This window comes from Schistocerca cancellata, chromosome 6 (assembly GCF_023864275.1).
Source record: "Schistocerca cancellata isolate TAMUIC-IGC-003103 chromosome 6, iqSchCanc2.1, whole genome shotgun sequence".
Taxonomy (NCBI): Eukaryota; Metazoa; Arthropoda; class Insecta; order Orthoptera; family Acrididae; genus Schistocerca; species Schistocerca cancellata.
In genome coordinates, this window is record NC_064631.1 from 724,942,804 (window position 1) to 724,970,202 (window position 27,399).

At 43.3% G+C, this 27,399-nt stretch overlaps 1 protein-coding gene across 18 annotated transcripts in view; it reads left to right on the plus strand.

Annotated features, from left to right (window-relative positions):
• The window catches only part of LOC126088523 (voltage-dependent L-type calcium channel subunit beta-1), a 757,906-nt gene that overhangs the window by 425,457 nt on the left and 305,050 nt on the right, over window positions 1-27,399 (plus strand). For all 18 annotated transcript variants that reach the window (XR_007519958.1, XR_007519952.1, XR_007519955.1 and 15 more), the window contains one exon: window positions 279-395. Coding sequence is in view for 9 of the 18 variants with exons in the window: in XM_049906678.1 (XP_049762635.1) it covers window positions 279-395 (117 nt within the window). In the remaining 9 variants the exon portion in view is untranslated. The remainder of the gene's footprint in view (window positions 1-278; window positions 396-27,399) is intronic.

Sequence of the window (27,399 nt, forward strand, 5' to 3'; positions counted from 1 at the left end):
CTCCCTCCCTCCATCCCCCCCCCCCTCTCTCTCTCTCTCTCTCTCTCCCCCCCCCCCCTTTCCCTCCCTCCCTCCCTCCCTCCATATCCCCCCCCTCTCTCTCTCTCTCTCTCTCTCTCTCTCTCTCTCTCTCTCTCTACACACACACACACACACACACACACACACGCTGCCTGCAGCCGTAGCCATACAGAGAGGAACGCAGCAGGCAGGGTGCAGACGCGGCGGAGCCTTGCCTTGCGCGCTGACTGACGCGGCCGCCTGTTGCTGTTGACCAGGGCTCAGCAGAATCTAACTACTCACAGCCGTCTTCCGACTTGTCGCTGGACGAAGAGAAGGAAACGCTGAGGCGGGAGAAGGAGAGGCAGGCGCTCAGCCAGCTGGACAAGGCGCGGGTGAGTACCCGACCACTGTGCTACTTCTGCCCTACTGTAACACTGCTGTCACTTCTAGCACAACTCTTACCTCTCTTTCACACATTTTTCTTTAAATCAAACTAAAGGTTTTTGTTCCTTCAGTGTTACTTGAGTTCCCCACAAGAGGGCGGGCTGGCAGCGGATAAAACCACTCTTCAGCCAAAGGTTACAAAAACTATCTTTAAAAATGGTTAAAATATGTAAAAGGTGACAGTAACAGGTTAACAGAACGCAAACCTACATTTATAGCATTTTTAGACTTAGAGAAGTTTTTGATAATGTTGACTGGAATAATCTCTTTCAAATTCTTAGGGTAACAGGGGTAAAACATAGGAAGAGAAAGGCTATTTACAACTTGTATAGAAAAAAGAGGGTCACGAAAGGGAAGCAGTGATTAAGAAGGGAGTGAGACAGGGTTGTAGCCTCTCCCCGATGTTATTCAATCTGTATATTGAGTGAGCAGTAAAGGAAACAAAAGAAGAATTTGGAGTAGGAATTAAAGTCCAGGGAGAAGAGATAAAAACTTTGAGGTTTACCGATGAGATTGTAATTCTCCTTGAGACAGCGGAGGACTTGGAAGTGCGGTTGAACGGAATGGACAGGGTCTTTAAGGAGGATATAAGGTTAACATTAACAAAATCAAAACGAGGATCACTGAAAGTAGTCAGACTATATCAAATGATACTGACGAAATTAAATTAGAAAACGAGACACTTAAAAAATAGATGAGTTTTGCTATTTGGGCAGCAAAGTAACTGATGATGACCGAAGGATATGAAATGTAGGCTGGCAATGGTAAGAAAAATATTCCTGAAGAAGAGAAATTTTGTTAACATCAGTGATTTAAGTGTCAGGGAGACTTTTCTGAAAATATTTGTGTGGAGTGCAGCCGTGTAAGGAAGTGAAAACAAGGACGATATAACATGTAGACAAGAAGAAAATATAAGCGTTTAAAATGTGGTGCTACAGAAGAATACTGAAGATTAGGTAGGTAGATCATATGATTAATGAGGAAGTACTGAATAGGGCTGAGGAACAAAGAAATTTGTGGCACAACTTGACTAGAAGAATGAATCGGTTGGTAGGACATACTCTCAGACATCAAGGGATCACCAATTTAGTACTGGAGAGAAGTGTTGGGGGTAAAAAGCGTAGAGGGAGACCAAGAGATTTATACAGTAAGCAGAGTCAGAAGAATGTACGTTGCAGTAGTTATTCGAAGATAAAGAGGGTTGCAGAGGATAGAGTAGAGTGGAGAGCTGCATCAAACCAGTCTTTGGGCTGAAGACCCAACAGCAGCACATAATTTTGTAAAAAAAATACATAGGTGGACGATATTGAAGATTTTTACATAAAACAGGTGACAATATACGAGGATTTTGTAAAACACACATAGATGTAAAATACAAATGGGTTTTTAAACTAGTGTGGATATTTTATATTACAGTTAAAATACGGTCACTGATGAACGTGAGTGATGCCATGGTGTAATGGTGACGCTAGGCGACACATGAAAAAGTTTTCGTGATGAAGACGGGATGATGAGTGTGGCGTTGGGGGAGAGTCGAAGGGTGTGATTAGTGGCTAGATAGGCGATGTCATAGCATATTGCAGCAGATACGTTGGGGGTGGCGGCTTGGGAATCAAACTAAACATGGAGTTCCCAGAATGCGATTTTCACTCTGCAGCGGAGTGTGCGATGATATGAAACTTCCTGGCAGATTAAAACTGTGTGCCCGACCGAGACTCAGATGGTAGAGCACTTGCCCGCGAAAGGCAAAGGTCCCGAGTTCGAGTCTCGGTCGGGCACACAGCTTTAATCTGCCAGGAAGTTTTTAAACATGGAGTTATTGAAATACGTATTTTATTTGCAGACAGCAGATTAATGCACCTTCACAGAATATGACGGTTATATGCTTTGTTCTGCCTGTTACTGCAAGAAACCTGAACATTCGTATACTAAGGGCGTTCAATTTTTTTCTTGGTCCGTTTCGGCTGAAAAAAATTCGGAATTTGCTGTGGGACGTCGTGAAACATTTACACTTCAGGCCCTACAGTTTCAGAAGTTTCGATAGGTGGCGGAGTTACACGTAGCCGTCGAAATGGCATCCGTAAAGGAGGTATATTCCAACAAGCAGCTGTCGTCTGTCATTGAGGTTTTTTTTTTTAAAGGACTTTCCGCCGTTTGACTGTTAAGTGTCCATTTATTTTACACAATCATGATTTGGACTTTGTGCCCATTCTGAAGTGCATGCTGAAATGTTAAAATATGTGTGACCCCTCTGCTCTCTGTGACAACATATTTTGACGATGACATGTCACAGACATGTCGGACATATTCAGAAATGTCAGAAATAAAGGGTAAGTCCAGAAGATGGATTAAGGCTCAGCGATAAGAGTCGCACGTTTTGAATGGAGTGAACAGTCTACTGAGCACAGAATATGGATTGAGGGCAAAGCGAAGACAAACGAAACTAATTAGAAGCAGCAGAAATAAAATTAGCGATAAATTTAATATCGAAATTAGTGACCACGAAATAAACAATGTTTAGGAATTCTGCTACCTTGGAAGCAGAATAGCATGTGACAGACAGAGCAAGAAGCACATAAAAAGCAGTACCACTGGCAGAAAGCTTATTTCTAGCCAACATAATTTCACTATCATCAAATATCTGCGTTAATCTGAGGAAGAAACTTGTGACGATGTACGATGAGAGCAAAGCGTTGTACAGAGGTGAATTATGGACTGTGAGAAAACCAGAAAAGAAGAGAATTTAAGCTTTTGAGATGTAGGGCTGTAGGAGGAAGCTGAGAGTTAAGCAGATTGATACGATAGGGAATGAAGAGGTTCTCTGCAGATACGGAGAAGAAATAAAAATATGAAAAACGTGGACTAGAAGAAGGGCCATGATGATAGAGAATGTTTAAGACATCATGTCTTGGGTATTTTCGGGAATGCTTTCTAAAGCTTCGGTAGCCCGGCATCGGATCAGCCTCTTGTCTGTTTTTTCCTTCTTTCTGCGTTCTCCATGTCCTCCCCTTCCTCCGTTTCTTCTTCCTCCCCGTGGACTCCTGAAGGCCAGCCCACTCGTTTGACACGCACTCCGGTTCCTCACGCACCGAAGGAGGGCAGTCTTCTGCTACGATTAACCCGTTTATTACTCAGGAATATCCTGTGATGACATGATCATTATGAATGTCAGCCAGCTACACTGCTTTCTAAATGGGTTTTATTTTATAAATGGCTCAAGATGAGTCTGTTTCTCCATATTGCCCTCACCAGATGCTCTGTAAATACATAGGTAGGTGATGGCTTTAATGTAATGATCTGTAACTATGCACGTACAGAGCACCTGGTGATGGTAGTATGCCACAATGGGCTCATCGTGAGTGATTTATAAATTAAAAACGATTTTAAAAGCTGTGTAGCTGGCTGATATTCATAATAACCATGTCATTAGAGGACATACTTTGCGCAGCGGGTCCCAAAGAACAAAAGTTATTCGGAAAGGTGTTGATGCAATTGCAAACCCTGTGAAATCCTGTTCTCGCTGACGTAATGAGATTTTGCTTTTGGAGACCAACTATGATTTTCAAGTCCAGTAACTGCTTACAGCTTCGCCCCCCCGTGGCTACCCTGTTTGTGTCGAAACCCATTGTACGCTGAATACTTTGCTTGGTATTATCTGCATTCAGTTGCTTGACGGCTGACCGAGGGGGAAATCCACCATCATCTCTCTAATCAGGGCATCACTGCTGTCCATCAGGTAATCAAAGAGGATGATGCAAACTTAGGGCCTATACGCATTCTCACATTTGATCGAGTAATCCTTCCACTGAAGATTAAGGCAGGCTATGAAATCATAACGGTCGGATCATACATTCTAAACCTGATGTGTCGGTACTAGTGTCAACGTTAAAATCACACGCTCGTGTTCTGTCAAATAGCGGCTCAATGTGTTACTTGTGGTAGAGATGCTCTTGCCTGCCTCCTCCTCCCCACGGCATCAGCTGTAGAGGTGACCACGCTGTCTCGTCCTGTGAGGCTCGCTGAGCAGGCCATGCAGAAGAACTGGCTGAAGGAAAACAAATACCCTATCCTGTCGCTCGCATGTTGCTGGCTAGTCGAAATGCCTCGCATTTTGCCACGCGGAACTTGTAGTACGCCGGCCGTGGTGGCCGAGCGGTTCTAGGCGCTTCAGTCTAGAACCGCGCCTCACCGCTACGGTCTCAGGTTCGAATCCTGCCTCCTGCATGGATGTGTGTGATGTCCTTAGGTTAGTTAGGTTTAAGTAGTTCTAAGTTCTAGGGGACTGATGACCTCAGATCTTAAGCCCCATAGTGCTCAGAGCCATTTGAACTTACAGTACGGTTCTTGTTATGCCTCGCTGCGTGGAGGACATGGCCTCCCGACTTGCCACCTCCAGTTCAGTACTTCTGCTATGAAATCGCCCAGTAACACGGTATCATCCCCATCTCCTTTTCCTACATCTGCGTAACAATCCACCAAATCTTCGCTCCCCCCCCCCCCCCGGCATCGAAACCACCTGCTACGTAACTGGCAGGCTGGAAAGGAGAAACGGAACACTCCCGCAAAGACTTGTTACGTCTCTCCGGCCAACAAAAGCCTGAGCCTTCGTCTGGCAAATGGAAAGACCCTAATAAATCGAACAAAGGTGAACAGTCCTCTCCTTCCCCAACTCGGAGATCCTCTTCAACGGTGTCGCCCTCATCTGGCCAACCTCCTTTTCGCCAGTGCGCACTACCTACCGTTTTTCTGTCCTGGAGTCTGCAGTCTGACCCAGGGAGAATGCCAACACTTCTGCAGGTTTCATGAAACAAGATCCTCCAGTCTCTGCACTCTGTAGCAGTGAGTCTTCGAAGGCTGACATTCAGCAGCCGCCGAGGCGACTGCCCTTCGTTTGTTCCCTCCTCCCCATTATGATCGTCCCCATTGGAACGTTCGTGGCATTAGACCCAAAAAGGAGGAATCGTGGTTTCTCTTGGAATCACAACATTCTGTTCTTTTCTGCCTTCAAAAAACGGGATTGCATCCTTCAGCTTTCAGCTTTCTCGTTTCCTTGTGGTCCACTTTGACCTTCCCCCCAAGGACAACATTCACGCTGCTCATACAAGATAATGTCCATAGCCAAACTGTATGATTGAACACGCGTCTGCGAACTGTTGCAGCCCACATTTTCCTTCACTGTTTCACCTTTTCTGTCACCAAGGCAGGCTTCCTCCAGCTAATTGCTCAGCACTCTCACCAGTTTTTGCTAACCAGTGACTTTAACGCCCACCATTCCCTTCCGAGAAGCTGTCTGCGAGGTTCCCTCCTGGCTGCCCTCAGTCAGCTCAAACTCATCTGTCTTAGACTGGAACATCCACGTTCCTTTCAGACTGCACACCCACGTATTTCCATTTCTACCTCTCGTTCCACGCTGTCCAGCTTGCCGTCGTCTTCTCTGTGACACATACTCGAGCGACCACTTCCCATTCACTACAATTTGCTGACACCCACCTGCGTGTATCCCCAATCGGCAGCACCCTAAGGCTAACTGGAGGCTGTATTCTTCCCTGGTTCGCTCCGATGAACAACGCTCCCCCAGTTGTGATGACCGGGAAGAGCAGCCTACAATGCTGAACCGTATTCGTTATGTCGTCACATTCTTCGGTATAGCACAAAAGCTGGACTTCATTTACTAATCGTTTTAACTGTTTCACTCCCTCTCTGAACATGTGGGGCAAATACCACCATGTCTCTGGGACCAAGGTTCATTCCACAGTTTCCTGCCTGATCATAGAAGATTATGTCATTGTCGACCCTATTGCTATCTCCAGCGCCTTGGGCCGCAGTTTTGCAGAAATTTTGAGCTCCACCCACTATCACCCTGCCTTCTTCCCTCGGAAACAAGTGGAGGAAGCCTGGGTGAGATCCTTCTTTTCTCAGAATCGTGATGCTAAAATGCCGCCTTTATTATGGAGGAGTTTGACGATGCTCTCACCTCATCCCGATCTTCCGTCCCACGGCCGGACAGTTTTCACATTCACACGTTGCAGCACCTTTCTCTTACAGGCAAGTACTTTCTCCGTCATGTATACAATGGCGTTTGGGCAGATGAAAGCTACCAGAGTAGCTTTTGGTCAGAAGTACATTCGGGAAAGACCATGCTTCTATGGTCTTAATTAGCGTGAGGTCCGCCTCGATAGATGAGTGATGCCGGCGCAGTAGCTCAGCGTGTTCGGTCAGAGGGTTTAGCTACCCTCTGCAATAAAAAAACTCAGTGAACGGATCAACGAACAACCTAAACGGATGCTATCGGACGACAGCCACGAACAACATAGAACAAAATCAGATCAACAACAAAAAAGTGGTCAGCGTAACGGATTGCCGTACTACGGGCCCGGGTTCAATTCCCGGCTATGTCGAAGATTTTCTCCGCTCAGGGACTGGCTGTAGTTTTGTCTTAATCATAATTTCATCCCCATCCAGCGCGCAGGTCGCCCAATGTAGCGTCGACTGTAATAAGACCTGCACCAAGGCGGTCGGACCTGCTCTGCAAGGGGCCTCCCGGGCAATGACGCCAAACGCTCATTTCATTTCCATTAGAGTGAGAAGTTTAAAATTTCTTTTTTTCTATGATTCTCTGTATTTCACGTACTATTGTACAGTTCCGACCTTAGACAGTTTTCAAATACATAAAACGGAGGCATTACATATTTGATACATTCCTGATACTTCTGATTTTGACACTGAACAGGTCACATCAGTAGATATACTAGGCGCATCATAACTTCCTTTTTAGATTATTCTTTAGTAGTATATTATGCCATGTATGTCCTTGCTCCTGTGATTGCATGTCATGGTCAGAACATAAATTAGAAAGCTTTCCGCTGTTTTAGGAGCACGTTACATTCCAGCAGTTGTTGCAAAACCTTTCTGTACATGAAGTTGAAGCTTTAACATACTTAACTACATATGCCTCTGTTCTCAATTAGATTTAATTACCGTTCATCATTGGTGTAAACATGACTGTATGTAATTTCTTTAAAGTAACTTGTAAAAATTTGTTCTGTTATTGTGGGAGCACGTCATTATTGTATAGTTGTTCCTAATATATTGTATATAAAATCGATAGCAGAACTTTAATGAAATAGTAGTGAAAACTTTGAGAAACGAGTAAAAACATCTTTAAGGGTACGTGATCTTTCATATTACAGTAATATTTATTAATGAGTGTAGCCATAATTTTACATTCTGTGGTTCTGTAATGCTTCGTTCTAGAAGTGGTAAAAAGATATTTAGGAATTACCCATTGTGTAGCTCTTTTTGCTCATTTAAACTCTATCTGACTGGACTTTTAGATGGATGTAAATTTCAATCTCTTCCACTACATCCATGAGTTTTCCTTTCTGTAACTTATGTAAAATTTGAAGTGATTCATCTATATTAATATTTCATGATTGCTGCCATTTAAGTGTACAGCAAAGGTGGATGGGTTATTGTCAGTTATCATCGTGTGTTCCTTAAATCGCCTGCTAACTTTCCTTTGTGCTTCTCCAATATAAAATTTTGAGTATTCTTCACACTTAATGTTGTAGACTCCTACTTGCGAAAGTGACTCTAATTTAAGTGATATGTGTCTCAATAATCGTTGAAGACTATTATTGCATCTGTACCTAGTGACCTATCACCCTTATAAACCAATCATATTTTATCAGCAATTAATAAATTTGTGGGTTGTGTGGGTTCAAACATTCAGTTAAGACATAAAAAGTTAAAAAGACTAATACAAGAAAAAATCTAAATACACTCAGTGAAAATAAACATCACATGCAAAGCAACTTCAAATTCTTCCACAAGGTAGAAAATCTGACAAACATTACATTCACTCTCACAGGAATGAACGTACTAAATAAAGGACCCAAATTTAACTTACAATCACACTTTGGAAACAGCATGATTAAAAATATTATTGCAGACAATAAAGTAGCGCTTGATATGGCCCAGTTGCCACCTCATGAGCAAAACAACATTACTTGCAAAAATAACATGAAAACAAGATAACGAGAAAGCAAGACCAATGTTAGAGGAAAGGACAGTAGAATCATACGTCAGATTAATAACAAGCTTGAAGAACATAATACAATTAGTGCAAAATCAGATAAAGGAAATACATTGACAATTATGTCAGAAGAGTATTTCAATAGAAAAGAACTGGAATTTTTCGATTAAAATAATTTTAAAAGTATCTACCGGGACCCAACCAGCAAATTTAATGCATAATTAAAATAAACATTAAAAAGGTGTAACTTCATATTCACAGGAAAAGTCATAAGAGATTCCATAACAATGAATCCAACAATACCATCACCGCGTTCACAGCCCGAGATACGTAGAGAACAAATCCCGATTTGCCTAATTGTTAACACGGTTAATACCACAGAATATGCTGTCACTAAAAGACTTAATATACTCCTTAAGGAATATTATACATATGAGAAAGAATACACTACAAAATGTTATTACGATATTGTCAATAAAATTAAAAATATAAAAATACCAGAAAATGGAACCCCTCTCATCACTCGATATATGTGATATGTATACAAACATCCCAGTAACAGAGACTGCAGAAATCATTAAAAACAATTATCTCAAATACCAAAAAAAATTGTCAAGCAGAACTGTGTGAAAACGAAATTTATCTCCAAGAGTATGGAGTAGCAATGGCTTCAAGCATAGCGGGTACATTAGCTGATATTTTCGTTAACACTTTAGAGGGAAAAAATTTTTAAGTAGTTCACTCAACAGCCAAAAAAATTCTTTATTGCTATAGACATGTGGATGACATTTTAATGCTGTTCGGTGGAACCATAGAAGAGAGTAACGTTATGCATTTACAATTCAATAGCTTGCATTAAAAATTAGTTTCACTATGGAAAGAGAAAAAATAAGAGTATAAATTTTTTGGATTAAAAATTTCGAACGAAAATTCTAAACAAACATTCGATATTTTTCGTAAACCAGCGAGAAAATACATAATTATCCACAACCAATCTTGCCCTCCGAGTGCACAGAAGATCACATATTTTCGTCGTATGATGCACAGACTGATCAACTAACCAGTGGAAAAAGAAAAATTTGAGAAAGAACTAGTTCTTCTCTATGACGTGGTAATAAATAACAGTTATCCTAAAAACTTATTAGGCACATTATTCAAAAAGAAAACTAATCAAACACATGTCAATCCCACAGATGAAATAACTTCAACCAGAGACACAAGCGAACAACAGAAAAACAAAGTTGTTGTACGGCCATATCTAGGTGTCGTTTCCGACAAAATTACTCAATATAAAATTATACACTAGCGGTAGAGCATTAACAATAAACAACGCTTATTGAGACACATACTGCGGAAATTAGAGCCATTTTCGCAATCAGAAGACTACAAAATTAACTGTGAAGAATGCTCAAAATTCTATATTGTAGAAACAGGAAGGAAAGTTAGCAGGCGATTTAAATAACACACGACAATAACTGACAATAACCGATCCACCTTTGCTGTACACTTAAGACACCAGTCATGAAATACCTAATATGGATGAATCACTTTAAATATGACTTAAGTTACAGAAAGGAAAACTCATGGATTTAACGAAGGAAATTTAAATTAACGTCCATCTAAAAGTCCAGTCAGATAGAGTTTTAAATGAGCAAGGAGACCTAGAAAATGGGAAGTTCCTAGACATCTTTTCACCACTTCTAGAACGAAGCATTACAGAACCATGGAATGTAAAATCATCGCTACACTCATCAATATATATTACTGTAATACGAAAGATCACGTACCGATAAAGCCGTTTTTACTCGATTCTCAAAGTTTTCACTGCTGTTCATTAGAGTACTGTGATCAATTTTATATATAAGATATTTGTAACAACTATCCCAAAATGACTTGCACCCACAATAACAGAACAAATTTTTACAAGTTACTTTACGCCAATGATGAGCGATAATTAAATGTAGCTGAGAAAAAAGGCATATATAGTTAAGTACGTTAAAACATCGACCTTTTATATAAGACCTTTGCAACAAATGCTCGAATGTGACGTGCTGCTAAAATAGCGAGAAATCTTTCTAATTAATTTTATGACCATTACATGCAGTCATAGGAGTAAGGACGTATGCGACATAATATACTATAAAGGAACATCCATGAAGTAAGTTATAATGCGCCTAGTATATCTACAGATACGACTTGTTCCTAAGTCAAAATCACAAGTATCATTCATGTATGTAATATATAATGCTTCCGCCTTAGATACTTGAAAGTTGCCTAAGGCCAAATTTGTATAATAGTACACGAAATAAAGAGAATGGCAGCTGAAGGTATTACGAAATTATTCAAATAATTCATTGCGACTGCAGACTCTGTATCACTGAAAGTTGCATAAGTTTAGAAGAGGTTGCAATATAAAAATCCGATTAAAAAAAAAATGCTCAGACGCGATCTAAGCGGCAGGTGCTAAAATAGTTTAAAAAAAATAATAAAAGATTTTGTAAATCGTTCAGAGGTAGAGATTTACGTGCGTCAAAGGTCAGTCTACAGTATGACAAGTATACCAGTTAACTAGAACTGCAGAACGAAAGCAGGCCGGGGTGGCCGAGTGGTTCTAGGCGCTACAGTCTGGAACCGCGCAACCACAGAAGTTAAGTCGCATAGCGCTCAGAGCCATTTTTTTGTAGAACGAAAGGGTCTACAGGAAAGTGTATATTGCGGGCAAGGCTATAATGCACTTGAGGAATTCAGAATTTACTTGCGAAATTCAGATTAGAGGGTTCTACGCAACATACTTGGCGTGAATGAAAAATAGACTATATTCTGTAACAGACATATTTACTTTGAAGAGTGTCCTAAGAAAATTAGCACGTGTAAATTAAATTCTCCTACATCTCGGCCTACAAATAGAATCAACAAATAATTTAGTGTGAGCATCAAGGGTCTTGGAGGATAATAGGATGACACCTCATTACAAAAGTGAATTGTAATGTTCTAAGCGACATCATGAAAGAGTCAAAATACAGATATTTTTATGTCAGTGACGCTGTGGTAAGGGATGGGCGAGATCTCATTCGTAAACCATAGGGAAAGAAATCTGCTGCAGTCTTTCAAAGGAACCAAAGAAACCGTCGCGGCATAAGCCTCAAGATATTTAGAGAAATCACAGAAAACCTAAATCTGGGTGATCAGATGGGAATTTGAACGGCATTTCTCCCGATGACGAGTACTGAGTTTTACCACTGCATGTATTTACAAGAAAAAATAAGCTATTTCAGTAACAACTTTTAAAAAAATTGGAACATACAAAAAATGAGGCTGCAGATATGAATCAGGGAAATGAGAAATTCTTAAGGCTAATTATGAACTGATCAAAGATAGTGCTGAAATTGTTGACATTATTAATAAGGTTTTTTAATTGAAATAGCAGATAATTTAAGTCTGAATACTTTGGTTAGTGGATAGGTTAGTTTTCAACGAAAAACATTCCAAAACAAGTTTAAAACTTTTCAACTCCAATTTTTTTTTTACAAGTATCAGTCGACGTACGCAGTTTTGTTAACCATAGTTCATATTTTTCGATAACAAAATTTCTCGAAATATTGTTTGAAATCGCTTGGTAAATCGTTAGTGTGTGACCGACTGCTGGCGATAACTGCTCCTGACAATGCCAGCGATACATCGCTCATGCGTGCGGCGTAAAATGACCTCGCCGTCGACTGAACGACTTACGACAGCTCAGGCCAGTGGGTACGAGATGACGTAAGTACAAATAGTACTGCCTGCTATAAATCAAGCATCTTCGAACTGAAACACGGGATTAAGCAGTCGTAACTATAGTGTTAGCCAACGGCGCATAGTATGATGTGGTCGCCAAAGTTCGCAGTGAGAGCAATCGATGTGTCAGCAGCTCGAACTCCAGAAACTTCAAACTATTCAGCACAACGGAGACGGTAAACAAGAGATGTGGGCGCTGTGTACTGGTATTGGGGATACCGAGGGCACAGGCACAGGGACAGTCAAGCCGACCCGTCTATAACGCGTAAGAAAATTCTTGTGAACAGATATTACTACTTGCGATACGTGCATGAAGAACGTTATCTTTCGAGTCACCATGTGATATGTTCAGCTTGCCGAACGTTGACTGTAGGAACGAACACGAAAAGCCCTTGGTGTGGTAACAACACAGCCAGCCTCAAAGAATCCGCGATACACAGCACGGTGACTGATTTGCAGAAACAAATTACCCTGAATATAACTGTTGTGTCTCCATATTCGTTAAGCATACATCCTTATGAGAATTTATGTTTCGCGTCCGCAGAAAGTGCAGTCACTTTGACTCCAGTGTTTTGGACGCCGAGGACTGGCAGAAATCAGATGCCGGCCGACGGCTTACCTTCTGACAGCTATCGTCGCTCCGTGCTCTTGCTGCGTTTCAAGGTTTTCTCAAGATTCTGCTGAGTGGGGACAGAAACGCCCGTGTTGCTCGACAGTCGCCTCGTCTTCAACTGATGCTGAGCAACGGCATCGGCCGCTGCAGGGACGCCCCTATTGTTGAAAACTACGTCATGTAGACATTTGTTGTTTACTCTGTGGGGATATGAGGACAATAATTACCGCATAATTTAGGGCACTATCCAGCGATAATACACTGTAAGAGCAAAGAAAAGACGCGTCACGAAGGAATTACCCGATTTTTTTTGGGGGGGGGGAGGGGGGGAGAGGGAATCGGTAGATGTTATGTACACGTACAGACAAACAAATGATTAGAATTTGAGGAAAAATTTGATGATTTGTTAAAGAGAAAGAGCTTAACAAACTGAGCAAGTCAGTAGCGCTCTGGTCCACCTCTGCTCCTTACGCAAGCAGTTATTCGGATTGACAGAACTGTTGGCCGGCCGGTGTGGCCGTGGGGTTAAAGGCGCTTCAGTCTGGAACCGCGTGACCGCTACGGTCGCAGGTTCGAATCCTGGCTCGGGCATGGATGTGTGTGATGTCCTTAGGTTAGTTAGGTTTAAGTAGTTCTAAGTTCTAGGCGACTGATGACCTCAGAAGTTAAGTCGCATAGTTCTCATAGCCATTTTTTTGTAGAACGAAAGGGTCTACAGGAAAGTGTATATTGCGGGCCATTTTTGACAGAACTTTTGGACGTCCCCCTGAGGGACAGAGTGCCAAATTTTGTCCAACTTGCGCGTTAGATCGCCAGAACCCCGAGCTGGTGGAAGGCCCCTCGACATAATGCTCCAAACGAGCTGTGATGGGGAGAGATCCGGCGACCTTGCTGGCCTAGACACTGTTTGTGAAGCACAGAGAAAAACAGTAGAAACTCTAGCCGTGTGCGAGCGCGCGTTATCTTGCTGAAGTGTAAGTCCACGGTGGCTGGCCACGAAGGGCAACAAAGCGGCACGTAGAACGTCGTCTCCGTACCACTGTACTGCAAGAGTGCCGTGGATGGGAACCAAAGGGGTGCTGCTGGGAAATTAAATGGCGCCCCAGGCCATCACGTCTGGTTTTAGAGCCGCTTGGTGGGTGAAGTAAGGCTAGTACCCCGCCGCTGTCCGGGGCAGCTCCAGACATATCACTGCTGATCATAGCGCTCAGTTCAAAGTGGGACTCATCGCTGAATACAGTTCTACTCCGCTCCTTGAAATCCCAGGTCGTATGTGACCGACACCACTGCAAACGGTCTTCTTTGTGTACAGAAGTCAATGGTAGTTAGCGTAAGAGGCGCCGTGAGCTCAGCTCCCTTTCTGTGATCCGCCGAATAATGGTCCTTGTGGTCACTGAAGCATCAGTCCCACGTCGAATCGATAATAATGATGAACCCGAGGCTCTGAGTGTCTCCATGACGATTCCTCGGCGCCCTTGTTCAGTCGTCTCTCTGGTGCGATTGCTTCCTTCTTGACGCTGTGTTCGGCCACGGTTCACACACTCATGCCAACACCGACGAATAGTGGCATCGCTCCTATTCGGATGTCGATCGATTAGCCCATTATTCCAGTTGATTTCTTTGAGCCCAACTGCACATCCTCTCTCAAATTCTGGCATGTCCGTATACCGTTTACGCCCCTGTCTGCGAGTCATAGTTACCCTCCGCAAAGACCCTGGTATCGACATATCCCCTGTTTACTATCCTTAACAGTTGCGCGGTGAAATTAGGAGGCAGCATTACACATTCATCCATCGGCCGCCAAAGCTTATACTTTTCATATTCCGTCGTTTGTGACCAGTTTGCGTAACTCCTTCATCTTCATGATGCGTCTTTTTTTTTCTCCTAGAGCGTATCCGGGTCGTAGTTAGGCAATGCCATTGAGGACGAGTCGCTGGCGCCTGAACGAAACAGTGAATAAACAGAGAAAAGGTGGAGGAAAAATGGAAAAAAAACGAGTGATGCTGGTCACTCAAGGCACGTCTTTCGCTTTATGAAATTAATCGAAGATTGTTTTGGAAAATTTTATGCGGTGATACGAGGATCGTCTCTTTTTCTTACGTCAAAGATCAATTCAGAACATGAGTTAACTGAATCTGCAGAACGAAAGAGACAAAATGTGATAAAATGTTTCGGTTACGGCTATCACGAAGTATCCGTCATGAGTGTCGTACACTGTTATGGGCAAAAAAAGAATCGAGTCACAATTCGAATCTAGTCCTTAAAGGCGTTGTACAGCGTGAGGGAAGCAACACTGTATTTCGAAACAGCTGAGAACCTCTACAATTTTTTTTGTTTCAGCATGCTAGAGTGGTCAGAAGCGATGTGTAGGTTACATTTTGTTGAGTTACTAATAGAGTGGGGTGGGATGGGGCAGGCATGCAGGAGAATAGGGGAATAAGTCTTCAATTTAAATATTTGCCCCGGGACCACCACAATCGCAGTTACGACGCTGCTACGTCTCTAGAAGTCCTTAGCGTGCGCATGACGTAAACCTAACTGTTCTACAATACGATGTGTCAGCATCTTTGTTGTGAAGAAGTGGGATGCATGCGCGTCTGAAGGAACGGGCACTGCAACTGCTATGAAAGACGTGATTGTAATCACAATTGCGGACATGAGCCACCTCCGGCTATACAATGGTGTGACGACAGTGACAATCTGTGCCGGACGGGGACGGGGTCGAATCTCGGACTCGGATTTCTCGCTTCACGGGAGCAGTCGCCTTAACCGATTCAACTAACCGACCACGACCAAGCCACACCCGAACTTCCATATGTTGTCGTCCATGTGTCATCCCTGTGCTGTCCACTATAGCAGGAAATCTGAGTTCGAGGCCCGGTCCGCGCAAATTTTTTACATGTCGTCCTTCCATTATACAGCAGGGGGTGGTTCATATTCTCAACTATCAGTACATTTCATGTGTTTTACGAGACGAAGTCAGAAATTACTTGCTCAGCTGGTAGAGCCAAGTTCTTTTGTTGAATGGCATCCATTTTCTTTACCGAACACGGCAACGACCACAGCTATTATTCTTTCAGATCGAACTGGCACAGTAAAACAGTCAATACTGTATGTTTTGGCTAATCATGGAGTAATTTCTTCCCAATTAGTCCTTGCAGCAGATTAGTAATAGTCATGGTAACGCACTGAACTGAAATTTAGAAAACTAATGCAATAGTTATACTCTTTACCACAGCATGATTAATGTTTCAACAAAGCTGTACGCAACGGCTTATTTGATTCAAAATTGTTCAGTAACAATAATCAGTGTTGCAGAAGCCTATTCAAGTCAAGACAAGCATAAAAATTCATTGCATAAATAACTATAGAATTATATAGAGGGGGGAAAATCATATGAATCAAAGAATGAAATTAAAAAACATAAACGTAATTTATTTAACGATATGGAATCTATGGAACAACGAAGTCTACGAAAACTTGTCGGGAGTTAGAGCTTCTGGTACGAAAGGATACTGGAAATTGGAAAGGAGCGGTACAGATTTACCGTGAAGAAGAACGGACTCAAAATGCATTGAAAAAACTAAAACAGCCATATTTTCTTCCGCCTACTCATTTTCTTAACTACGGAGTCTTATCGGATGTTGGCAACTCACATGGTAGCTTTATCTTTCTCTATCACCGTTCATAAATGATCATTTGGTGAATTCTGGTATCAACTTCTTAAATTCCTAAGCCATGAGAATAATTTTTTTTTATCACCTTGTCTACTTATTACTTATAAATAGCTGTGAAGCCTCTATGAATCAAAAGATCCTGTTCATGGTAAATGTTCTTAATATTTCCGTTTTAACTATTTTTCCCATTCACTTTAGTATTTCGCAAGTTGGAACAAGATCAGAACGGGGCATTATGGTGAATGAAGCAGCCTGTTTAGCTAAACAGCGAAACTCGTAAGACGCTGAAGGCAGCATGCACTGAGTTACAGAGATTCAGAGTATTCATAGAATCACTTCAGATGTCCGCCTGCTTAGCTGGGTGGTACCGTGTTTGCCTCCCATGCACTGGGTCCGGGTTCGACTCCCGCCCGCGGACTGGGTCTTGTGTTGTTCTCATCATCATTCCATCCTCATCATCGGCTGCAAGTCGCCCAATATGGCGCCGAATGAAATAAGACTTCCACTGGCGGCCAAACCCGACTGGGACATCTTGGCCAACAATGCCACACGATCATTTCATTTCATATCACTTCAGATGGTACTGCGTTAAATATCTTCGTAATACAAATACATTGCACACATACAGGGTGTTTCAAAAATGACGGTATATTTGAAACGGCAATAAAAACTAAACGAGCAGCGATAAAAATACACCGTTTGTTGCAATATGCTTGGGACAACAGTACATTTTCAGGCGGATAAACTTTCGAAATTACAGTAGTTACAATTTTCAACAACAGATGGCGCTGCAAGTGATGTGAATGATATAGAAGACAACGCAGTCTGTGGGTGCGCCATTCTGTACATCGTCTTTCTGCTGTAAGCGTGTGCTGTTCACAACGTGCAAGTGTGCTGTAGACAACATGGTTTATTCCTTAGAACAGAGGATTTTTCGGGTGTTGGAATTCCACCGCCTAGAACACAGTGTTGTTGCAACAAGACGAAGTTTTCAACGGAGGTTTAATGTAACCAAAGGACCGAAAAGCGATACAATAAAGGATCTCCAGAATGAGATTTTCACTCTGCAGCGGAGTGTGCGCTGATATGAAACTTCCTGGCAGATTAAAACTGTGTGCCCGACTGAGACTCGAACTCGGGACCTCTCCTGCGAGAGAGCTTCTGTAAAGTTTGGAAGGTAGGAGACGAGGTACTGGCAGAAGTAAAGCTGTGAGTACCGGGCGTGAGTCGTGCTTCGGTAGCTCAGTTGGTAGAGCACTTGCCCGCGAAAGGCAAAGGTCCCGAGTTCGAGTCTCGGTCGGGCACACAGTTTTAATCTGCCAGGAAGTTTCAATAAAGGATCTGTTTGAAAAATTTCAACGGACTGGGAACGTGACGGATGAACGTGCTGGAAAGGTAGGGCGACCACAGAGGGCAACGCGCAGCTAGTGCAGCAGGTGATCCGACAGCGGCCTCGGGTTTCCGTTCGCCGTGTTGCAGCTGCGGTCCAAATGACGCCAACGTCCACGTATCGCCTCATGCGCCAGAGTTTACACCTCTATCCATACAAGATTCAAACGCGGCAACCCCTCAGCGCCGCTCCCATTGCTGCACGAGAGACATTCGCTAACGATATAGTGCACAGGATTGATGACGGCGATATGCATGTGGGCAGCATTTGGTTTACTGACGAAGCTTATTTTTACCTGGACGGCTTCGTCAATAAACAGAACTGGCGCATATGGGGAACCAAAAAGCCCCATGTTGCAGTCCCATCGTCCCTGCATCCTCAAAAAGTACTGGTCTGGGCCGCCATTTCTTCCAAAGGAATCATTGGCCCATTTTTCAGATCCGAAAGATTACTGCATCACGCTATCTGGACATTCTTCGTGAATTTGTGGCGGTACAAACTGCCTTAGACGACACTGCGAACACCTCGTGGTTTATGCAAGATGGTGCCCGGCCACATCGCACGGCCGACGTCTTGAATTTCCTGAATGAATATTTCGATGATCGTGTGATTGCTTTGGGCTATCCGAAACATACAGGAGGCGGCGTGGATTGGCCTCCCTATTCGCCAGACATGAACCCCTGTGACTTCTTTCTGTGGGGACACTTGAAAGACCAGGTATACCGCCAGAATCCAGAAACAATTGAACAGCTGAAGCAGTACATCTCATCTGCATGTGAAGCCATTCCGCCAGACACGTTGTCAAAGGTTTCGGGTAATTTCATTCAGAGACTACGCCATATTATTGCTACGCATGGTGGATATGTGGAAAATATCGTACTATAGAGTTTCCCAGACCGCAGCGCCATCTGTTGTTGAAAATTGTAACTACTGTAATTTCGAAAGTTTGTCTGCCTGAAAATGTACTGTTGTCCCAAGCATATTGCAACAAACGGTGTATTTCTATCGCTGCTCGTTTAGTTTTTATTGCCGTTTCAAATATACCGGTCATTTTTGAAACACCCTGTAGGAATATTTAGAAAAACTTACAGTTACCTAAAATCCACGTCTTTGCAGTTTTTGTCTATGATGTGGAAGCTACTGCCTTATACTGAGAGACAACGAAAACTCCAAACTGCTTTTAGATGTTGGCCTACAGGCTCAAATTCAGTTTTGGCTGCAGATTTGGAAATCCTATAAATTCACGTGAAGCGACCTCAACAGTTTCTTTACTAGTCAACCACGTAAAAAGCATTGTCACAGCTCAAAATTTTAACGCGTATGCGCTACTTAAATGTTCGTTTTATGTCCTAAGTTATAACAGAAACCGTTTTAATTATTTTCTCATCGTGCCTCTCCAGGCACACTGTGTGTGACTGCTTTGACAACAAAAAAATACAACACTGTAATAGTTGTCAGGCTGCACGTAAAAAGAACTGCAAAAATTGTAATATTAAAGTTGAATACAGTTCTTAACATAACAGGTATATCGATATCAGCAATAAACTTTCCTTTTACTGCTATGATATTCCACAATATGGTAACTTCCACCAAGCCATCGCCCACAAAATATGTATACCGACCGTTAAAAAAAAGTATTCCACATTTTGTGATGTGGTCCAAAACAAGAAAATTTCCTCTAAACATGATCTATAACATATGTATCTTAAGAGCTGTGAATACTTGTTCATCTTCGCCACTGATAAAAACGCCTCTTCTATCGCAAGTTCTTTGCTGTTACGAATGGTCTACAGATTGCAGTAAACAAATCAGAAAACATTGCTCTGTTACTCTGAAACAGCAGAGCTTCTAATGGAATGTGCTTACTATTACATACGACCTGCACTTGTGAGCCATCGCTAAAGCAGGTGCTCAATATGGTGTCCATTCATCGAAAGGCATGTTCCAGTCCGACTTCTTAGGGAATCGCGCACGCAGTGAAAAACTCTAGGCCGGTCCACGGATGCGCTGCCAGGCATGGCAACACGTTCCTGCAGTGTCTGTACATCGTTAATCGGGCTTGCGTATGGCAAAGATATAGTGTCCCCATAACTAAATATCCAAACGATTAAGTTCGGCAGAACGAGGTGGCCAACGTACTGAACCTTCCTGACCAATCCATTCTCCAATAAATGTCTGTGTGAGGTGTTCTCTGACATTTAGGAGAAAATGGGCTGGTGCTCCATCACGCATGAACCACATCTTACAACCGTTGCTGGAATGGTGCCTCCTGTAGCAAAGCGGGGAAGTCGTTTGACAGAAACCGACGACAACTTGCCACTAGCCAACCTTTTTGGTAGTACGTAAGGTCCCATTAATATGTTGCGAATAATTCATGCCGATACATGAACTGGAGGTCGGCGCTAATGCCTTGCGTTAGCACCAGGCCACACATGGCTGGTTATGAAAATTGACAGTCCCGTCTCGCGTGGAACCAGCCTTGTCCGTGAACAGTATTACTGTTTTGGAAAGTGGAGTTTCACCAGTTCTTTGCTACAGCCATTGACAAAACTGCATTCTGTCAGGCTGATCTTGTGGCCTAAGGGCTGGGACACGCTGTTCGTGATATGTGTACAGCAACTGATCAAGCAGGATCGCCCGGAGTAGAGGATGACTAACCCTGATAGTTGCTGAAATTGTACGTCACTATTTCCTGGACCTTCTTCCAATCATTGTAATAATTATTCCTCCACAACAGGAGTACGAATGATGCGAGGTCTGTCACGATCCGCCGTTGCTGGGGTTACGGAGCCAGAGTGTCTTAGTTCCCGGAGAAGACGAGTCAATAATTGTGCAATTTGTATCCTGCGTTCGGGATATTTTTTAACACTTAGTATAAGGACTCGACGGTTGCTTCCATTTGACAGACTATAAGAGAAGATCATGCCGGCGATTTCCCGTGTGGAATAATAGGCTTCCACTAGGCTGGTAAGTGCAAAGATGAAACTTTATTCTAAAATCGTTTCACAAAGTTAACGCAACAAAGCCTTGTTCCATTAGCTCTAACGTATATGCTGCAATTACCCAAAATTGTTAATACAGTTTACTGTAGCAACAGTAACAGGTGTTCACTGTCTTGTGTATCCATGGAAAATAACAAAGGATATGTCCTCATTTGCTTACTGGATTCTCTAGGCCTTTCGTTGTAGCAAATAGCTTGCAGTGGAAGATATATTTCACGGTAGCGAATATTAGCAAGTGCTGATAGCTCTTAAGGTACGCATTTTAGAGCCCAATTTTAGTGGACATTTTCGTCTTGTTTCTGTCCATACTACCACGTTTCAAAAGATGGAATACTTTATTTAAAGATCGTATTTGAAGCTCAAAACTGCAGTATAGTAAATTTAAATACCGCGTTACTTCATGGTGACATGTTTTGACCCTCCTTGACATGTTGTCCACAAGATGCAGCTGAAAAGTGTACCACTATTCGATAGCTTCCGAAGTCATCCAGCTGCCCGCTGTGGCCGAGCGTTTCTAGGCGCTTCAATCCGGAACCGTGCTGCTGCTACGGTAGCAGGTTCGAATCCTGCCTCGGGCATGGATGTGTGTGATGTCCTTAGGTTAGTTAGATTAAGTCTAGGGGACTGATGACCTCAGATGTTAAGTCCCATAGTGCCTAGAGCCATTTGAACCATTTGAAGTCATCCTGTGTATGGAAAGAGTTCTTATGACGACATGCTGCAAGTTTCAGCTGTTCCCGAGCATGATTAATCAGATTCATATCAACAGATACGACAAGCCATTCCGTTCGGTTTATTTGTAGCGAGTTAATAAGAGCCTCGCGGAATTAGCCGAGTGGTCTTAGGCGCTGCAGTCATTGACTGTGCGGCTGGTCCCGGCGGAAGTTCGAGTCCTCCCTCGGGCATGGGTGTGTGTGTTTGTCTTTAGGATAATTTAGGTTAAGTTGTGTGTAAGCTTAGGGACTGATTACCTTAGCAGTCAAGTCCCATAAGATTTCACAAAAAAAAGTTAATAAGAATGGGGTTCAGTAGTCGAGCAGCCCATTACAAGCCACACATTTCTGAAGTCCGTGCTAAGCGACGCCGAGCTGACGTAAAGAGCGACGCTACTGGGCAGCTGACGGATGGAAGTGTGATTTGGAGTGGTGAGTCACGCTACATCCTGGGACAGAGTAGTGGAAGGGTTTGGATTTGGCGAACGCCTGAACAGCGTTACGTGCTGTATTTTTAGTGTACTGTGGAGTACAGAGGAGGTAGTGTAACGGTGTGGGGGTACATTTCGTGATTATGGTGAGGTCCTTTTATTGCGCTTAAGGAAAAGCTAAATGCTGAAGGGTATGAGCACAGCCTTCAGCACTGTGTACTGCGTACAGTAGAGGATCAGCACAACAGAGCACCCTTTCATAAAGCAGCACCTGTGAGACAATGGTTTGTTGACAATAACGTTCCTGGATTGTACTGCCCTTCCCACAGCCCCGACCTGAAAAGAGTGGAACATCTTTCAGGTGATTCAGAAGGTCTACTAATTTCCAGACTCCCAGCACCCAGCATCATTACCTTCTGTGGTGTCGGCACTTGAGCAGGAATGGGCTGCCTTTCAACCGCAGAAATTCCTCAAGAGTGTTCCCAGCAGAGTTCAAGCAGTCATCAACGCGAAGGTTGAACACAGCCCGTGTTAGCGGGATGTCCGGATACTTTCTAACAGTCAGTGTTTATTAATTTAGGAGGAAGGGGGTTATGAAGGCGCCAGTGGTTCTTTAGATCAATTACTCGGCAGATCCTACTAGTTTCGTTCAATTGTTTAACGACACTGAGTATCATGAATGTTGTCTTTGTATTTCTTTCGATGATACATATTTCATTTGCATATATCGCGTTATAAAAGATGTTCTTCACTGCTCACTTGTGCTCGGTTTTCATAAGCGTTTTCAGTGGCATTCCTCAGATATGTGCCAAAACGGTCAGAAAATAACGCCTCTGTAACATCGATATCATTAGTTATTGAGCAACATTTCCGATGGATAAGGGCGAAACTGGTATGAGCTATAGAAATTAAACATACTCGTGTTCACTTGAACTGAAACTATCTAGAATAAATGTATTCCACTTGCGAACACGTATCTACCGTTTCATACAGCTGTAGATCACAGCAGCGTCTGCTCCTTCAGACATGCATAGTACACCGTAAAAGCCAGACAATGAAAAATAATGAAATTATTTAGGAAAAACATGGGAAATCTGCATCTGTACGGCCGAAAAAGAATTTCGACACTTCTTATTCCTACTGACAATGCAGTATCTCAACAAAAGGGCCATCTATGTCGGTAAAATATGAACGTTATTACGAAATTAACGCCGCCCACTTATTTTCATGGCAACTGCAACAGATACAGAGAGCACGACAATACCGTCAAATAGAGCGAAATGTCAGCCATATACTATCATTTATCCATAAAGTCATCAGTTTTTGTCATGAATTTTTGTCACCGGTGAATAATAGCCCGTGTGCTGCCCTCGTAAAACGCTGAAGCAGCTCTTCGACGATAGCATCTGGGTAAGAAAAATGTCAGCTAGGTAGTATATGCGCTAAAAGGTTTGAAGGTGCTAAATCAGAAATGAATGGAGGATGCTGTTGGACAGTCCATCGAAATTCGGCAATACGTTCCATTACTGCACAATTGTTGTAGGGCCTGCTGTTATCCCGTTGGAAGCGAAAGTTTGTTTTCTGGCCCTCCCTGACTCTAGAAAGTTGGGCTTTCAGTCCAGCCAGTGTCGCCTTGTAGCATTCTGGGTCTACAGGTGCTTTAGGCTCCAAGATATTCAAAAGACCCACATCCTAACTATCACAGAAAAATGTACAAAACAATTTTCCCCCTTGCATAAACATCAGCAGAACCCATCCCGGGCTCACTGCGATAACAGGAATTGCGTGACATCTTGTCTGAGGCGTTACAGCCGACATTCAAGCGATTCAAGTGATGCACACAATTCCTCTGTTGGAATCCGCTGATTGTAGCGGATGAGTTAATCGAGACGCAGTTCGGTACGAGAGACCAGGGACGAACAGGGCGCGGCCCGCCGTGCACATTTACCGGAACGTAGCGCTCACCACGCCACATTGCTTACGCCTACTGTATCGTCTCCACACACCTTTAGCAAGTGTCGATGAACTTGAACTGGCGCACTGTGTTAGTTGGTGAGAGATTCAATGACACATCTCTTTTAAATGCAACTCGATGTTAGAGACTATTGTGGAGCGCTACCCTGTTGCTGCTTCTGCTGCTGTCTGTCGAAAGACAACGAAACTAACGAGGTATTAGCGAAAATACTGGAAAATTAATACTGCTCCAATAAAATGGGGCTCGGATAATGAGAGACAACGAGAAAAAACAGGAAGCATTATTTTCGGAATGGCCACAGCAATTGCGTGCCACTTCTACTGCTTCTTATCGAAATACAGGTACATTATATCAAAATATAGGTAAGTAATAGCTAAAGGCTTGATTTTCATAGGACACAAGAAACCAGTACTTTCTCTCGTAAAAGACAGCTTTTTTCCTTTAGATCTTGGAAGGAAATTGAAACCCAGTATCAGTCGTTACTATAACAGCCGATGACGTACGTATCCAAAAACATTAAGATAGACTAAACCAACACGCAAAGAGACGGAGACCCAGTCATGAGCCAACGATCCAGTCAGACGGGACGCCTGCCTACGCCAGCGCACGCTCGCCCACAGGTACTCGACTCTTATCAAAACTGCTCGTAAACACCGCTTGCTGCCGATAAGAGAGACGGTGTAACAGGTGTTCAGAGTCAAATCTAGCATCTAGCGAACAAGGCTAAAATTTAGACCGATAGACTAAAGAGATGTTTCAAATTAGATCAAGCCTGTGAGTGAATCCACATCTCATTACACAGAATTTTTGTCAGAATGGCAGTTTTATTTTCATGCAAAGCTCGAATTGTAGCCTATTTTTTGTGTATGGGTCTTTCGTGACTAAATGGGACGTTTATAGCGATAAATAACTTTTGTGGATTAAAAAAGGCATTTGATCTAGTGGATCACGCTATACCCTTGCGTAAACTGGAACACAGTGGAATTATGGGAATGCCCGACCAGTAGTAACTCAGTAGCAACTTTCGTAAATGTAAAAACAGAAAACTGCGTTCTTCCGTCTAGCAGAAATAAGCAGAGAACAGATCTAAGCCTAAATAGGTTAGTGTAGGGAACATGGACCTATACCTCTATCACTGTCCACTGCTTATTTAAAAATATACACTACTGCCCATTAAAATTGATACACCAAGAAGAATTGCAGATGATAAACGGACAAATATATTATACTAGAACTGATTTGTGATTACATTTTCACGCAATTTTGGTGCATAGATCCTGAGAAATCAGTACCCAGAACAATCACCTCTGGCCGTAATGACGGCCTTGATACGCCTGGGCATTGAGTCAAACAGAGCTTGGATGGCGTGTACAGGTACAGCTGCCCATTCAGCTTCAACACGATACCACAGTTCATAAGAGTAGTGACTGGTGTATTGTGACGAGCCAGTTGCTCGGCCACCATTGACCAGACGTTTTCAATTGGTGTGAGATCTGCAGAATGTGCTGGCGAGGGCAGCAGTCGAACATTTTCTGTATCCGGAAAGGCCCGTACTGGTCCTGCAACATGCGGTCGTGCATTATCCTACTGAAATGTAGGGTTTCGCAGGGATCGAATGAAGGGTAGAGCCACGGGTCGTAACACATCTGAAATTTAACGTACACTGTTCAAAATACCGTCAATGCGAACAAGAGGTGACCGAGACGTGTAACCAATTGCATCCCCTACCATCATGCGCCAATATGGCGATGACGAATACACGCTTCCAGTGTGCGTTCACCGCGATGTCGCCAAACACGGATGCGACCATCATGATGCTGTAAACAGAACCTGGATTCATCCGAAAAAATGACGTTTTGCCATCCGTGCACCCATGTTCGTTGTTGAGTACACCATCGCAGCGCTCCTGTCTGTGATGCAGCGTCAAGGGTGACCGCAGTCACGGTCTCCGAGCTGATAGTCCATGCTGCTGCAAACGTCGTTGAAACGTTCGTGCAAATGGTTGTTGTCTTGCAAACGTCTTCATCTCTTGATTTAGGGATCGAGACGTGGCTGCACGATCCGTTACAGCCATGCGGATAAGATGCCTGTCATCTCGACTGCTAGTGATATGAGGCCGTTGGGATCCAGCACGGCGTCCTGTATTACCCTCTTGAACCCACCGATTCCATATTTTGCTAACAGTCATTGGATGTCGACCAGCTCGAGCAGGAATGTCGCGATACGATAAACCGCAGTCGTGATAGGCTACAATCCTACCTTTATGGAAGTCGGACACGTGATAGTATGCATTTCTCCTCCTTACACGAGGCATCACAACAACGTTTCACCAGGCAACGCCGGTCAGCTACTGTTTGTGTATGAGAAATCGGTTGGAAACGTTCCTCATGTCAGTACGTTGTAAGTGTCGCCACCGGCGCCAGTCTTGTGTCAATGCTCTGAAAAACTAATTATTTGCATATAACAGCATCTCCTTCCTGTCAGTTAAAATTCTCGTCTGTAGCACGTCATCTTCGTGGTGTAGCAATTTTAATGGCCAGTAGTGTATTAGCAATCTCACATGAATTGTTTTCACGAGAATGGATAAACGTATCGAAGTAGATCTCGTGGAAAATCAGTTTGACTCCCGGAAAATTATTGGAGCAAATGAGGCAATACTAACTCGACAGCTTACAGTGGGGTGATGAAAATCTTGGTTTAGCGTCTCCTATCGCGTCGGACCTCCTTTTGCCCTGCTAGTGCAGCAACTCGACGTGGCATAGACTGAACAAGTCGTTGGAAGTCCGCTGCAGAAATATTGAGCCATGCTGGCTCTACAGCCGTCCATAGTTATGATAATGTTTCGGGTGCAGGATTTGGTGCACGAACTGATCACATGATAGTGTCGCATATGTGTTCTGTGGGATTCAGTAAGGCTATCTGAGTGGCCAAATCATTCACTCCAATTGTTCTGATGACCAACAGCGAACAACTGCGGCCCTGTGGTACGACACAATTTCATCCATAAAAATTCCATCGATGTTTGCGAGTATGAAGTCCATGAATGGCTGCAAATGGTCTCCAAGTAGCCGAACATAACGATTTCCAGTCAATGACCTGTCCAGTTGGACCAGAGGACCAAGCCTATTCCACGTAAACACAGCCTACACCATTATGAAGAAGCCACTACCATCTTGCATAATGCCGTGCCTTGTTGACGTGTGGGGTCCACGGCTTCGTGGCATCTGCGCCACACCCCAACCCTACCGTCAGCTCTTAGCAACTAAATTGGGGACTCACCTGACCAGGCCACGGTTCTCCAGTCATTTGGCGTCCAACCAATGTTGGTCACGAGCCTAGGAG